Source organism: Suncus etruscus, chromosome 9, assembly GCF_024139225.1.
Source record: "Suncus etruscus isolate mSunEtr1 chromosome 9, mSunEtr1.pri.cur, whole genome shotgun sequence".
Taxonomy (NCBI): domain Eukaryota; kingdom Metazoa; phylum Chordata; class Mammalia; order Eulipotyphla; family Soricidae; genus Suncus; species Suncus etruscus.
The window spans coordinates 68,676,957-68,693,509 of NC_064856.1; the positions used below are offsets into that span (position 1 = coordinate 68,676,957).

General features: G+C 42.4%; 1 protein-coding gene across 1 annotated transcript in view; it reads right to left on the reverse strand.

The window, feature by feature from the left end:
- The window catches only part of TSG101 (tumor susceptibility 101), a 50,733-nt gene extending 35,313 nt beyond the window's left edge, over window positions 1–15,420 (reverse strand). The window contains exons 1-4 of the mRNA XM_049781053.1: window positions 15,283–15,420; window positions 8,235–8,319; window positions 4,526–4,591; window positions 1,694–1,857 (exon numbers count right to left, since the gene is read on the reverse strand). Of these exons, the coding sequence (XP_049637010.1) occupies window positions 1,694–1,857; window positions 4,526–4,591; window positions 8,235–8,319; window positions 15,283–15,390 (423 nt within the window). The 5' untranslated portion in view covers window positions 15,391–15,420. The remainder of the gene's footprint in view (window positions 1–1,693; window positions 1,858–4,525; window positions 4,592–8,234; window positions 8,320–15,282) is intronic.
- Between the last annotated feature and the right edge of the window lie 1,133 nt (window positions 15,421–16,553).

Here is a 16,553-nt window from a genome sequence, read left to right on the forward strand (position 1 = left end):
CCAGCCTTATGAATAAGGCACTTTTAAGTCTTTTTATTATTTCAACTTAAAAGAGCTCTCCACAGAGGCTAGAGGGATAGAACAGTAGGTAGGGTGCTTGCCTTGCACATAGCTGAACAGGGTTTGATTCCCAGCATCCCATAAAAGTCCCTCAAGTCCCATCAGGAGTGATCCCTGAGTGCAGAGCGAAGAGAAAGCCCTGTGCACTGGTGGTGAGCCCCTGCCCCCAATTTTCTCCATGAAGGACATTCTTTGTAAGGTTTATTCCTAAGTCATTGTTTTCCTACGTTTGAATCCAATCTGCTATCAAACCTATTATTTTACTGAGTTTTTAACTGGGGGAGGGGGGGGGGTCACAGCCAGAAGCGTTCAAGGTTTACTCCTCACTCTGCACTCAGAAATCGCTCTTGGAAGGCACGGGGGTACCATATGGGATGCCAGGATTCAAACCACCATCCGTTCTTGATCAGCTATGTGCAAAGCAAATGCCCTACCACTCTAGGTGAGGCAAAGAATGAACCTGGTCTTCCATATATAAAGCATATTTACATCCCTTTTCCTATTGCCTCCTTAAGCTCAGACTCCTAAGTACATGTATTTTTCAAAGACTTTTTTTGCCTAGCCATCTTGTCTTTCAAGTTTAGGAATTCAGAATTTCCCTTAAAAGAAAAATTAGATTACCCAGTTGACTTCTATGTAGCTTCCTTTTCTTCCAAGCCTTAGCTCTGAAAGTATTGGCTGTGTTGGTAGACAAAACAGCAATCTTTGTCTTTTTGTTAAGACAACTTCAAACTACAGAGTCCTTAGCCTCTTGGGTTCTCTGCTGCCTAGATTCAGACTTTTACCCAGTAACAAGAATCAGTCATTAAATGTAAGGAAAATTGGGTTGGGTCATCTCTTTGTAGTGAAGTTCTTGGACCTATAGGTCCTGACTGCTGTAATAGTTCTCCAAAGATTCCATATATATTACATGTAGTTTAACTTTTGGGGTTATTTTTGAGAATACTGCTGTCAGAGCTATACTAGCAGAAGCAGAAACAAAAGTTTCCTACTTTTTTCTTGTTATGAATAATGAATTTCATCCCACTGGTATAGATTTTTTTGGGAATGGTAGGACTATTTCCTACGATGCAAATTCTTTTTTTTTTTTTTTGGGGGGGGGGGGAGAATGACAGGGGGATGAAAGGGATAACCAAGAAGTGCCATGGAGGTTCTGGACTCAAAGTTCTCAACCTCTGCCGGTTCAATACAAGTACCCGAGGATACATTACAGTTTCAGGAATATTCCAGCTCTGCATGTTGTACTGTGGGCCACAAGGACCATACCTGAGGGTGCTCAAAAGCCTCCAGTGCTACTACGGGATTGTGTGGTGTTGGGAATCAAACTCAGGTTGGGTGTATGCCTAGCGTGCATTCTAACCATTGTACTATTTCCTGATCACTCTATTTTTAGAGGTTTAACTCAAACACGTAAAAACAGTGAATGAGTCCTCTGTAAATTACCAAGTACTATACAAATATAAATTATGTTTCTTTCAGAGAACTTTTCCTGATTACCCTCATCTCAGTGTTAAGTTCATTATGCAAACTTATCTATTCTCCTGGGGAATCATTAATGGTGTTACTATACAGTAATGTTAGTGCACAAAATTTATAAAGTACAACTGACTCATTGAATATCATTAATACTTACATGTTTCCATTCATGTAGATAAGGAAGATATATCTTCCCATTTGCATCAACGTGCTTTCCTGTTTTGATGGTCATGGTACTAGTAGGCTTAACAAAACAGATAGGAGGATTATATGGGTATGTGTCCAGTAGCCACAGGCATACTGGAATATTATATGTATTACCTGAGAGAGAAGGAGAAAGTTCGGTTACTTCATTTTTATGACTTTTCAATAAACACTTTGTAGTTACTGACACAGCTACAACTAGTAAGGTTTAAAAATAATCACAGCAAAGTACTTTGTATTTCTAAGTTCTACTTATAATCAGTTTCCAAAATTTTCAGATAGGAAAGTACATCAGAGGATTGAAACATTAACTTGTTATTGTTTGCTTGTGGCTGTAAAAATATTATTTAAGAGTAGGGTGTTTGCCTTGCACATAGCAGACCTGAGCCGAACCTGGGTTTAATCTCTGGCATCCCACATGATCCCTAGCTTGCCAGGAGTCATTTCTAAGCTCAGAGCCAGATAGTTGTTTAGTGTGGCCCAAAAACCAATCTTTCTTTACTACTTGACTACTTCTTATTTCTTTTTTTGTTTGTTTGTTTTGTTTTTTGGGGGGAGCCACACCGATGGTGTTCAGGGGTTACTTCTGGCTCTGAACTCAGAAATCGCTGCTGGCAGGTTCAGGGGACCATGTGAAATGCTGGAATTTGAACCGAGGTCTGCCATGGGTCAGCCGCGTGCAAGGTAAACACCCTGCAGCGATTTCTGAGTGCAGAGCCAGAAGTAACCCCTGAAACATTGTACTATCTCTCTAGCTCCACTTCTCATTTCAATAAGGTTCAATGGGACAGGATACAGAAGGAGGATCATGGGGCCAGAGACATAGCACAGTGGTAGGGTGTTTGCCTTGTATGCAGTTCATCCAGAAGACAGTGGTGGGAATTCCCCGGCATCCCATATAGTACCCCGTGCCTTCCTGGAGCGATTTCTGAGCGCAGAGCCAGGAGTAACCCCTGAGCACTGCTGGGTGTGACCCTCCCTCAAAAAAAAAAAAAAAAGGAAGGAAGGAAGGAAGGAAGGAGGGAGGGAGGGAGGGAGGGAGGAAGGGAGGGAGGGAAGGAGGGAGGGAGGGAGGGAGGGAGGGAGGGAGGGAGAGAGAGAGAGAGAGAGAGAGAGAGGGAGAGAGAGAAAGAAAGAAAGAAAGAAAGAAAGAAAGAAAGAAAGAAAGAAAGAAAGAAAGAAAGAAAGAAAGAAAGAAAAGAAAGAAGGAAAGACAGAAGAATGAAAGAAAGAAGAATGAAAGAAAGGAAAGAAAGAAAGAAAGAAGAAAGAAAGAAAGAAGAAAGTAAGGAAAGAAAGAAAGAATGAAAAAAAGAAGGAAAGACAGAAGAATGAAAGAAAGAAGAATGAAAGAAAGGAAAGAAAGAAAGAAAGAAGAAAGAAAGAAAGAAGAAAGAAAGAAAGAAAGAAAGAAAGAAAGAAAAGAAAGAAGAAAGAAAGAAAGAAAGAAAAAGGAGGATCATGGATTAAGGCATTTTTATGAAAAGGGTCTATTAAGCCAGTCTTGAAAGTCCCTGGCCAAAAGCCAAATTAAATAACCCAATTCAACCGTCAAGCAGATTCTGATTGATAGTTACAGCCTGACATTGATAACTACAGTCTTTGGCATTTTCAGAGGTAGTTATATAGAATCAATGTCATCTTCAATTTGCTTTATTTGTGTATAGTAGAATGTAGTATGATCCCTCAGTTAACAAATCTGACATTAGTATTTTAAAGGAACCAGTGATAAATTTCTGCCTTTTCTCACTATGTTCAAAATTCAATGTTCTGAATAACCACTGAATCACTAACATACTCTTTTCCTTATGTAGAAATAAATAGCTGCACTTTTTATAAATTTAGAAATATAAATTAAGTTAAATCAGGCAATTGTAGGATATTAAGATTAAATTTTTTTAATTTTTAATTTTTTTTTGTTTTGTTTTGTTTTTTTGGACCACACCTGGACACACTCTGGCTCTGCACTTACAAATGACTCCTGGCAGGCTGGGGATCATATCAGATGCTAGGGTTCGAACCCAGCTTCATCCTGGGTAGGCTGCATGCAAGGCAAACATCCTACTGCTATTCTACTGCTCCACACCCTAGATATACTTTCTTATGCAAAACTACAATAAAAAGACAATTTAAGAGAGTATATCCTAATGCATGACCTAAGTTTTTTTCTGCCATCTAGTAAAATTATAAAAATTTAAAATGCTCCAGAATTACTTTGCTTATATATTTATGTCATGTGAAAAATGATGAGGGAAGAGGGGTAGAGAGCTAGTACAGAGGTTAAGGTGCTTTCCTTCTGTGTATTATTTTTGTTTTTGGACCATACATTGTGATTACTCAGGGGCCCCTGGCTCTGCACTCAAGATTTGTACCTGGCAGTGCTCAAGGGATCAAACTGGGAATCAAACCCTAGTCAGCCCTGTGCAAGGCAAACAATGCCCTTAGATATATTAGAAAGCAAGTAAGAACTAAAACCTAACTCTGTCCTGACTTTAAGGGCTCCAATATTAGGTTCTAAACTATACAGATGCCCAATGTCAGAAAAGAACACTCTCTAGTTCTAAAATTCAAATAACAAACTTCTCCAGTACAGAGACATACTCATATTGGTAAAGGAAAAACCACTGAAAATATTAGGTGTTGTTACTAAGTGAAGTTCAACTACACATTGAAATCCAGTGTGAATATAATGAAAAGGTAGATTCATTTTACTTATGACTCTTAGGCAATGTATTAGGCAAATAAAATTCACCTATACTAGAAGAAAATTAGGTAAATGTGTTACCTTTGTAACACACAGGAATTGTTCCATTGAGGTTCATTAGCTCCTTGGAATTGCCATCATTAAAAACTGAAAGGAAAGAAGAATAATTTAATCATTATCATTTTCAAAGATATTCCCATATGTCATTTCAAAAACACTAATTGAAATTTATTATTATCCTTAAAGTGGCTAACTTGTAAATATATAATCCACTGTTATTGGATAACAAAGTATCCTTTGTTGATTTACTTAGTAGAATCAGTTTTAGAATGAGTATAGACACTGAGTTGGAAAAAGGAATGACTGTAATAGTTATCAGTAAATATGATCACAATATGATCACAATGCAATGGATCACAGCTAATATGACTGTAAAAATTATTAAAAAAAATCACTCCAGGGCCCAGAGAGATAGCACAGCGGCGTTTGCCTTGCAAGCAGCCGATCCAGGACCAAAGGTGGTTGGTTCAAATCCCGGTGTCCCATATGGTCCCCGTGCCTGCCAGGAGCTATTTCTGAGCAGACAGCCAGGAGTAACCCCTGAGCACCGCCGGGTGTGACCCAAAAACCAAAACCAAAACAAAACAAAACAAAACAAACAAAAAAAAATCACTCCAGGCACTCCAGGGACAAGGATATAAAGCACAGCAGTTAGAGTACATACCATGCATGTGCCAGACCCAACTTCCATCTCTGTCTGACACCTTGACTTGCCATGAATTGCAAGCATGGCAACCATCACCAGATAAGGCCCTGAAGGCTCCAAGTATGTCCAGATGTGTTTCAATGGGCTGCTGAATATTCCTGGATAGCCCCAGAATAGCATCCTAAGACCCTTGCATTGAACCTTAGGCCCAGTAGCCAAGTATCACTGAGGCCCCTTGGAGCACTCTGTAGGAGGCAACTCCTAAAAAAGTTACTACAAATAACATACTGTTAATAATACTATGATGCATTAGATACCTCAAATATAACCCCACATTGCGATTTCAATATTTAAAACCATAGTATTAAGAAATTCCAATATAAACAATTTTAATGTATTTTATATATATTATGTAAAAAAATGCAATATAATTATATAAGAAATTATGTAAATATATTTTCTACCTATTAGGACACATCAATGTTATTACATGAACAATTATTATTTAAAATAAATTGGATGGGGGCCGGAGCAATAGCACAGTGGCAAGGTGTTTGCCTTGCACACAGCCAACACAGGACAGACACCAGTTCGAATCCCAGGATCCCATATGGTCCCCTGGGCCTGCCAGGGGAGATTTCTGAGCGCAGAGCCAGGAATAACCTGAGCACCACCAGGTGTGGCCCCCAAAACAAAAATAAATAAATAAATAAATAAAAACTGGAATTAAACTAGTTCTTAAATGTTTTTAAAGTTAAGTGGCATAAAAGCTTCAGCTATAAAATACAAAATATTTGCCCCTAGTGTCCAAAGACCTCACAATGGAGAGGTTTTCACTTGATCTGGCATATTAAATATTTTCTATTAAATATTTTCTTCTCTTATATTAGGTCTTTTCTTTCTTTTCCTTTTTTCTTTTCTTTCTGTCTTTCTGTTTTTCTTTTTTTGGTTTTTTGTTTTTGGGTCACACCCGGCAGCACTCAGGGGTCACTCCTGGCTTTATGCTCAGAAATTACTCCTGGCAGGCTCAGGGGACCATATGGGATGCCGGAATTCGAACCACCATCCTTCTCCATTCAAGGCAAATGCCTTACCTCCATGCTATCTCTCTGGCCCTGTTATTAGGTATTTTCAAGGGGATATGTTTGGAGAGATTGATTATATTAAGATCAGGGAATACTAAAGGTTATTTAGAAAAACAATTCTTTTTTTTTTTTTTTTTTTTTTTTGGTTTTTGGTTTTTGGGCCACACCCTGTGACGCTCAGGGGTTACTCCTGGCTATGCGCTCAGAAGTTGCTCCTGGCTTCTTGGGGGACCATATGGGACGCCGGGGGATCGAACCGCGGTCCGTCCTAGGCTACCGCAGGCAAAGCAGGCACCTTACCTCCAGCGCCACCGCCCGGCCCCAGAAAAACAATTCTATTGTAATTTCTTAAGCATAGCTTTATTCTATTTCAACCCAAAAGTGGAACAAAAGTGTCATATATTACAAGAATAAGGACTATATTTTATCTTTAGAAGATATTTTCTGTGATGGAAGATATAGTACCTAAAGTTAAGGTACTTGTCTTGTATGCAGCCAACCCTGACTCAATCCCAGCACTGCATTTGGTCCAAAAGCACCCCTAGCACTGAATCAGGATTAAGTCCGAGTATCACCAGGTGGGGCTAAAGCCCTCCACACCCACAAAAAAAATTCTCATCTGTAATATGCGAGTTCAGATACAGTCCTGGAAAATATGTTCCTACAAATACAGAGAGATGACCTGGAGTGGCAGGGAGAGTTTATCAATTAAGTAATCTTACTATTATTTTCCCCCTTTAGTTTAGCATATAACTTTATATAAATAAGGTATACTTTATATTTTTATTTTTATTTTTTATTTTTTTTATTTTTTTTTTTTTTTTGGTTTTTGGGCCATACCCAGCAGTACTCAGGGGTTACTCCTGGCTGTCTGCTCAGAAATAGCTCCTGGCAGGCAAGGGGGACCATATGGGACACCGGGATTCGAACCAACCACCTTTGGTCCTGGATTGGCTGCTTGCAAGGCAAACACCGCTGTGCTATCTCTCCGGGCCCACTTTATATTTTTATATGTATTAGCATATTAAAGGCTTTGAAGAAATCATGGCACAAAGGATTTAATTTTGTTCAAATCTACTAATTGTTGGGGCTGGAGAGATAGCATGAAGGTAGGGCATTTGCCTTGCATGCAGGACGGTGGTTCAAATCCTGACATCCCATATGGTTCCCCGAGCCTGCCAGGAGCAATTTCTGAGTGTAGAGCCAGGAGTAACCCCTGAGCGTGGCCAGGTGTGACCCCCCCCAAAAAATCTACTAATTGTAGATTAATGTAATTAATGATAAAATTCTCCCACACCCTCAAGCAACACTTCCAAAAACTATGGTAATATCTTGGAAAATGAGGGACAATAATATTTAACATCTCCCTTAAGTTTCAAGTTGTATATTAAAGATAACTGAATAAATACAATATAAGCTATTCCCTACCAGCTGTGCTATCACTCTAGCCCCACCCCCCCACTATTTTTAGGGGTTTGTTCTGGATCACAACCAGCTGTCCCAGGGCTTATTCCCAGGATTATTCTCAGTCATGTCGGACAACAGAAGTTTTAATGTACCCTACAAGATCCCCTGTGCTGAAGGAACCATATGTATTATTGGGAATCAAACCCAAGTAAGACAAGTGTCCTATGTGCTGTACTATCTCTTTGGGCCTCCTCCCCTACTTTTATTAGATAAGGATCACTTTTTTTTTTTTTGGTTTTTGGTTTTTGGGCCACACCCGGCGTTCCTTGCTCAGGGGTTACTCCTGGCTGTCTGCTCAGAAATAGCTCCTGGCAGGCATGGGGTACCATATGGGACACCGGGATTCGAACCAACCACCTTTGGTCCTGGATCGGCTGCTTGCAAGGCAAACACCGCTGTGCTATCTCTCCGGGCCCAAGGATCATTCTTATAATTGAAAAACCACAAACTATGTATGAAAAATGGAAGACTAAATCATTAACAAAAAGTTAAATCAAAGTACAGTAATGAATATTTTACTGTATAAACTTACCATATGCATCCAATACAGGTTTGAGATCTTTGTATAGAGAAATAACATTGACGGTTTCACGTACAGTGAGGTCTCTGTATTTATACTGAAAAGCAAAAACCCATTAAGAATTTAGTATAAAATCAATGCATGTATTCTACTACTAGGTTAATTTTCTTAAATTCTTCTTTTCTTTTTTTGGGGGGTGGGGGGGTTTGGGCCATCCAGTGACACTCAGGGGTTACTCCTGGCTATGTGCTCAGAAAATCACTCCTGGCTTGGGGACCATATGGGATGCTGGGGGGATCAAACCGTGGCCTGTCCTGGTTAGTGCGTACAAGGCAAGCGCCCTACTACTTGCACTGCCCCCAAATTCTTATTTTCTTAATTGCACTCTTCTTGAAAATATAATGGGTCTTAATACTAATCATAAACATGAATTAATGCCTAAAAAACTTCAATAGACATCTCTCCTGCCACCTATTTAAACCATTCACCTCCATTTCTTCTCTTTTCAACTTAAAAGGGCCTCCACAAATCAAAATAGTCATTTTCAAAAACATAGCTTACATCTCTCCTTCTGTAATTCTTTCCCAGATTTCCCTTTCCCCTTAATGATCTCTACTTCATTTCTAGCACTTATTGTCAATACCAGCTATTTTAGTTTATCATTTGCTGTATTATTTTTTCCACACATCCACATGTACCTTATCACCCCAATAAAACTAGGGATCTGGTTTACACACCCTGGGATCATGAAATATCAACAGAACACAATACACTGAACCCCACAAGTTGACAAGCTTCATCCACACAGAAAAGCTTTCAATCAGCTTTTAGTGAAAAAGGAGTAATCAGCTATTCCAGTATGAAAGACTAGCAAGTTGAAGAGCAAACCACCAAGGAACTTAGAGATAAAGCAAGAAAAAGGAACTTGAAAATAATTAGTAGGGACCAGATAGAGTATAGGGGTTAAGGCACTTGCCTCAAACACGGCCAATCAGAGTTTGAACCTCAGTACCATATATATTCCCCCTAACACTGCGATCTCTGAGAACAGTCAAGAATAAGACCCGAACACAGCTGGATGTGGCCTCCACAAACAAACAAACAAAAAGAAAAGAAAAGAAGTTGGAGAAATAGTGAATTAAGGTGAATCCCCACAAGCAGCTAATTCTAGTTCAATATCCTTTATAGTACATGGTCCCCTGCAGAATGCCACAAATAACTCCTGAGCACAGAGCCAGGGATAGCCCAAGTTCTGTTGGCTATTGGCCCTACCCCTCAAATCCCCAAAAGAATTAGCATTCACAGGGGCCAAAGAGATAGTCCAAAAGTCTGGAAGTATGGATCTGGGAAAAACACTATGAATGCTGGACATGACTTCCCCTCCTTCCAAAAAAGAATTAGCACTCCTAATTTCAAAGAGAATATGGCATATTCATGAAAGAAATGTAGAATATAAAAAAAAAAATTGTGAGCAAAGGGATCAGAGTGATAGTAGTACTGAAAAAGTGAAAAAGTAATAAATCATATAGGAAGTTTTTTTGTTTTTGTTTTTGGTTTTTGGTTTTTGGGTCACACCTGGCAGTGCTCAGGGGTTACTCTTGACTCTATGCTCAGAAATCACTCCTGGCAGGCACGGGGGACCATATGGGACGCCGGGATTTGAACCACGGACCTTCTGCATGAAAGGCAAACGCCTTACCTCCATGCTATCTCTCCGGCCCCATTGCGGAAGTTTTCTATACTATGAGATCAGTTCTCTTAACATATCAACAATTCTCAATTTTCCCATGATTTACCAAAAACACATATTCCTAGTCTTCCAATGCCCTTCTACTACAAGCATGCTTCTTTCGTTCTCTTTTACAGCAAAATGGCCTTCACCTATATTTACTCTCTTTGACTTCTCTTTTCTTACTTGCTTTTAAAACCATTCTATCACAGAAATTTCCAAATATATCCAAATGTAGAGCAATATATAACGGTTTTTAAAATAATCAATGACAGCCAATCAACCTATAACTTTACTCACTTTTCTCTTCTATATTGTTAAGTAAATTCTAACATATGCTATTCATAACTCTTTTAGTATTGATCTTTAAAAGAACTTAAAAAAAATAACCACCACCACAAATCTGGACTGGAGCCAACACCACAGGTGCTTGCCTGACACACAGCCAATCCAGCACCTCATATAGTCCCCTGAACCCATCAGGAATAATTCCTGAAGGTGGAACCAGGAATAAATTCTGAGCACCACCAGGTGTGGCCTATCCCCAAACCCCCACTAATCTATTACACTAAAGTAACTACTATTTCCATATTATAGTTAAATATGCATGTCCCCTCTTTTTATTCACACATACCAGAATCCAAATCCAAATCCAGTCTACAAATTTGTAAAAACATCATTTGCGTCTCTTGGTCCTCAAGGAATAATTCAGGGGCTTAGTGTAGCTTGTAAGTTTATATCCAAACCTCTGGTTTCCCACTTATTTTGAGAGCAATTTTACCATCTCTGCCATATGTGACCCCTGGGTGTCACAAGTGGTTTTCCTCTGCACCTTAGTCAGATGTGCAAAAGCACCATAGCCAGGAAATATAACTGTTGGCAGGCACAATGCCATAACCATAGCTTTTGTGCGACTCAAAATGTGAGCTCCAGCAATCCTAACCAAGCAAGGAAACCTGATGTGTGACCCCAAGCAGGCACCACAGTCCGGTGTGTCCACAAATCCAAGTCACTGCAGTATCAGTAACAACCATGAAGGGGGAAAAAGGAGAGGAAGGAAAAGATTCTTTTTCCTACCTCTCTGTGATTACCTTTCCCTCTCAGCCTCTTTGCTAGTTTTTTTTTTTTTTTTTTTTTGGGTCACATCCGGCAGTGCTCAGGAGTTACTCCTGGCTCCACGCTCAGTAATTGCTCCTGGCAGGCATGGGAGACGACGGAATTCAAACCAGTGACCTTCCACATGAAAAGTGAACACCTTACCTCCATGCTATCTCTCTGGCCCCTCTTTGCTAGTTCTTTCTCTTAACATTAGTTTGACCATATCCATCTAAACTTCTTTGGTGGGTAGCACAGGAATGGCACAGTGGCAAAAAATGCCTGTGTTGAAAGTGTGAGGCAGAGTTTGATCCCAGTGCTGCCCACATATACCAAAAGGTTCCATAGGCTGGCTCTACTGTCAGGACTAACAGTGTATGTGATCTCCTATGCAAAGTCAGTTTTATGCAATCACACAACTAAATAAATGTGTGACTTCAATAAACATTGCAACTAAATATGTGCAGGATTTTGGTCAGGAATACAACCACCACCAATAAACGCTGTTCAAGAACTGCAACTAGGGGCCCGGAGAGATAGCACAGCGGTGTTTGCCTTGCAAGCAACCGATCCAGGACCAAAGGTGGTTGGTTCGAATCCCGGTGTCCCATATGGTCCCCCGTGCCTGCCAGGAGCTATTTCTGAGCAGACAGCCAGGAGTAACCCCTGAGCAATGCCGGGTGTGGCCCAAAAACCAAAAAAAAAAAAAAAAAAAAAGAGGTGTGTAACCCTCCCCCCAGGAGCATCAAACATTCTGGCCTGTGTAAGTGCCACAACCAGATAGGGGTGGACATCACCATAATAAAGCTAAGGGGGCAGACAAAAATAACTCCTTTGGTGAACTTCTTCATGGCTTTAAGTATTACATGCTGACAGATGCTAACATTTAAATTCTAGTCTGAATCCTTTCCTGAACTCCAGATACATACTTCTAATTTATGATCTGACATCACCTGAAAATTTAATGAATGTCAAATTTAACATAAGCAAACCTCAACTACTAGTCCCCCTCCACAAATTTGTTTTTATAGTCTTACATCCTACAAGACAAAACCCTTGAAGTTATCCTTCATGCCTCTTTCCTTCATATCCACAGCTAGTCTACTAGAAAATTCCATTAAACACCCCCTAGCTACCATACTCTCCTTTATATAAGTTATCTTAACTTATCTTAATATCTCTTTATAGGTATTGGTCTCTACTGGGTGTCAGAGGGAAGGGCTGAACTACACCAGGTGGTACTCAGGGCTACTTTCCTGAAGTGCTCAGGGGATCAAGTGGTACTAGGGATCAAACAGGTTAGCTGCATGAAAGGCAAGTACCTGAACTCTTCTGAATAGATCTCTACCTCTACTCTTATTTTTTTCCTTATGCTTTATTTTTTCTTTCTGGTTTTTGGGTCACACCCGGCAGTGCTCAGAGGTTACTCCTGGCTCTATGCTCAGAAATCACTCCTGGCAGGCACGGGGGACCATATGGGATGCCGGGATTTGAACCACGGACCTTCTGCATGAAAGGCAAATGCCTTACCTCCATGCTATCTCTCCGGCCTCTTTTCCTTATGCTTTTTTGGGCAATACTAAGCTGAATTCAGGGGTCACTCCCAGCAGAGCTAGGGGGATATGACCCAGATGATACCAAGGATTGAACTGGGATTAGCCAGATGCAAGGTAATTGTTTAAGCCCTATACTTTATTCTCTGGCTCCTCTTTGCCGCTAAACTTTCTGGCCTAGTCACAACACAGGCTTTAGAGAACTGTTATAATTCATGAACAGCTTTCTAAATACTAAAAGTCAAAGACCAACCTTGCAATTACCTCGAAGACCTCCAAATTCTTACTTTTTCCCCTTTGCCCACTCCTGAAGAGTCACCAACTTGTTTTCAGGGACATTGCAATCCACCCCAGCCTCTTTTTCCCAGAATGTTTTTATTGATCATTCAACACTGTTCCTGTTTGCTTCTTCATCTCCTTCAGGTCTCTGCACAAGTAGATATTCTGCAAAATGACTAGTGTATAGTTTTTTTTTTTTTTTTTTTTTTTGGTTTTTGGGTCACACCCGGCAGTGCTCAGGGGTTATTCCTGGCTCAGGCTCAGAAATTGCTCCTGGCAGGCACGGGGGACCGTATGGGGCGCCGGGATTTGAACCGATGACCTCCTGCATGAAAGGCAAACGCCTTACCTCCATGCTATCTCTCCGGCCCCTAGTGTATAGTTTTTATACTAGTGTATAAAAATGCAGCCCATTCCAGTATCTCTTTTTTTTTTTTTTTTTTTTTTTTTTGGTTTTTTTGGGCCACACCCGGTGACGCTCAGGGGTTACTCCTGGCTATGCGCTCAGAAGTCGCTCCTGGCTTGGGGGACCATATGGGACGCCGGGGAATCGAACCGCGGTCCGTCCTAGGCTAGCGCAGGTAAGGCAGGCACCTTACCTTTAGCGCCACCGCCCGGCCCCCATTCCAGTATCTCACTCAGCATCCTAACACTACTTTTACTGAGTAGGTTACTGTTTTTGATGAGAATTTAAATTCTAGAAATAACAAACCTTTTTGACAATTGTTCATCTTGCATATCTAGAAACCCAAAATAATGTGATACCCAGCAATCTTTTTGGCAGCTCTTTTGTGTGTGTGTGTGTGTGTGTGTGTGTGTGTGTGTTTGGCAGCTCTTTTGTGTGTGTGTGTGTGTGTGTGTGTGTGTGTGTGTTTTGGGTCACACCCGGCAGTGCTCAGGAGTTATTCTTGGCTCCAGGCTCATAAATTGCTCCTGGCAGGCACAGGGGACCCTATGGGACTCCGGGATTCGAACCGATGATCTCCTGCATGAAAGGCAAACGCCTTACCTCCATGCTATCTCTCCGACCCCGGCAGCTGTCTTCTACCCCTTTAGTGGTAACCATACCTCCATGAATAGATAAGCTCTGTAAGGAAACAGTTTGCCTGCACTAGCTACACGGAAGTATTTGTAGCAAGCTTCCTATCATGCATACTGTTCCTCCTGGCCCTTGTCTCTACTGCCTTTGGATATCATTACCATACTATCTTTATTTGAATATTTTACAAATGAGTGTGATCATTTTATGTCAATCCTCTCTGACTCATTTTGCTCACAATGGAGATATTTTTTATAGAAAGTAAAAGTATTTTTCCAATAAAACATTTCTATATAATATTCAAAAACTTCTTAAATTCGGGGGGCCGGCGTGGTGGCGCTAGAGGTAAGGTGTCTGCCTTGCCAGGATGGACCGCGATTCGATCCCCGGCGTCCCATATGTTCCCCAAGCCAGGAGTGACTTCTGAACGCAAAAGCCAGGAGTAACCCCTGAGCATTATCGGGTGTGCCCCAAAAAACAAACAAAAAAAAAAACAACAAACATTCGGGCCGGAGATATAGCACAGCAATAGGGCATTTGCCTTGCACAAAGCCGATCCAGGACGGACTGTGTTTCGAATCCCAGCATCCCATATGATCTCCCAAGACTGCCAGGAGGGACATCTGAGCGCAGAGCCAGGTGTGACCCCAAAACCAAACCAAACCAAACCAAGCCTTAAATGACTCCAATTCCTACCGTTCAACCGGCAACATTAGCACCCAAAGTTAAAACCTGCTGAACTGCAGGAGATTTCATGTCAGGTCCATCTTAACGACCATTCACTTTCCTAGATTGGGGGTGTGGGGTGGCAGGCATCCAGGTGTCACCTCTGAAATAAAGGACCCTAACACGCATGCCTTTGAAAAAAAAGAAAATGCCTAATTGTGGATTTACAAACAAATAATCATCACCCAACCGTCCTGGACCCGTGATTCTAAACTAGTCAGTGGCAAGCAAACACTAAGCTGCACAGGGGCAGAGAACGAGTTACTCTTTTGGTCCAGCCAAGTTCCCGAGATGGCTCTAGAATGTTGTCCCCCTTTCCAAAACCCCCCAACCTCTTCCAGCTTCCCTGCGACCGCGGGGACACTCAGAGCCCAAAGCTTGGGCCCAGCCTCGCAGGGGTGTGCGCTTTCCCCCGGGTCCCCAGGCCAGGCGCAAGTCGGCGGGCAGCAGGCGACATTTGACAGGCGACCTTTGACAGGCGACCTATGACAGGCGACCTTTGACCCGCGTCCCCGACCCCGCCCCGCCCCCTCGGCTCCCGGACAGTCGCTCAGGCCTGGGAACCGCGCCCGGGCTGGGTGCGCCGGCCGGGCCCGGTGAGGCGCGGAAGGCAAGCGGGACGAGCGCGTCCTCCCTCACCTTCGACACCATTTTCTTCAGCTGGATCTCCGACACCGCCATGGCGGCCGCCTCGCGACTCCCGTCCCCGTAGGCCGAAGCTGTGCCGCCGCGGGGCTGCCCTTGCATGCCCACTTGCACCGACACAGCGAGCGGCCGCGGCCCACCCCGCGCGAGGAGCCGGAAGTTGGGCGGCACGGCGGAACTTCCGGCTCTTACGTCACTTCCGGGCCGGGCCGCGGCTGCGTTTGGATGAAGGTGTTTTTGTTTTTTTTTCCCTCCCTTCTTCCTAAAGGCCAGCAGGGCCAGTCCGAGCCAGTTGCTCCCTAGCGGATCGGGGCCGGTGGCGCAAGCGGTAGCGCGTTTTCCTTGCACGTGCTAGCCTTGACGGACCGGGGTTCGATTCCCCCACCCTTCCCGACGTCCCATATGGTTCCCCCAAGCCAGGAGCGATTTCTGAGCCCAGAGCCAGGAGGAACCCCTGAGCGTCACCGGGTGTGACCCTAGATAAATAAATAAATACTGCATCTGGGCATTTTTAAATTATTTAAATTATATTTAAATTATATTAAAACTATATTGAATACTTCAGCAAAAATGAGGAGGAGGAGATTTTTGGGACATGGTGATGGGACTTTGTACTGGTGAAGGGGGGAGAGTTCTTTACATGATTGAAACCCAACTATAATCAGATTTGTAACCAAGGTGTTTAAATAAAAATATTAATTTAAATAAATAAATCAATAAAGAGTTGAACTCTAGTTGCTTAAGAGTTCGGACCTGATCAATGGTGCTGCTTGAGACCAGCGATGCCTGGTGGGTAAAGGACATTGTACAAACAGGGATCGAACTCAAAGCCTTGTGCCTGCCCACGACCTGCGCTCTAGGTCTCAGCTGTCCATTAATTAGTGCAGGACCTCTGACCTTGCCCGATCCCGGTTGGCAGGTTTTGCTGCATGGGTGGGATTTAATGTTAAGGGCAAGTCTGGCCCGTGGAAACCATGAGTGACAAGAGGTAGGATGGCTCCCAGTTGCTGCTGGGAGAAGTGGAAAAGGATTCCTAGAGAGAGGACCATGAATCAGAAAATTCTGCCCTGGTGTCGTCCTGTGATAAAAATAACAGGCAAGTGCACTTCTAGTTCAGATTGAAGTTACTTCCAACTTAAAGATAAGGTTCGGGGAGTCTAGCAGGAGGAGGCTTGGCAAGCCCACGCCATGCCGGAGGCCTGCTTGGCCAGGCCTAGGGGGGGTGCGGGACTTGGGTAACCCCAGCACCCCTCTGCCGCCTTGCT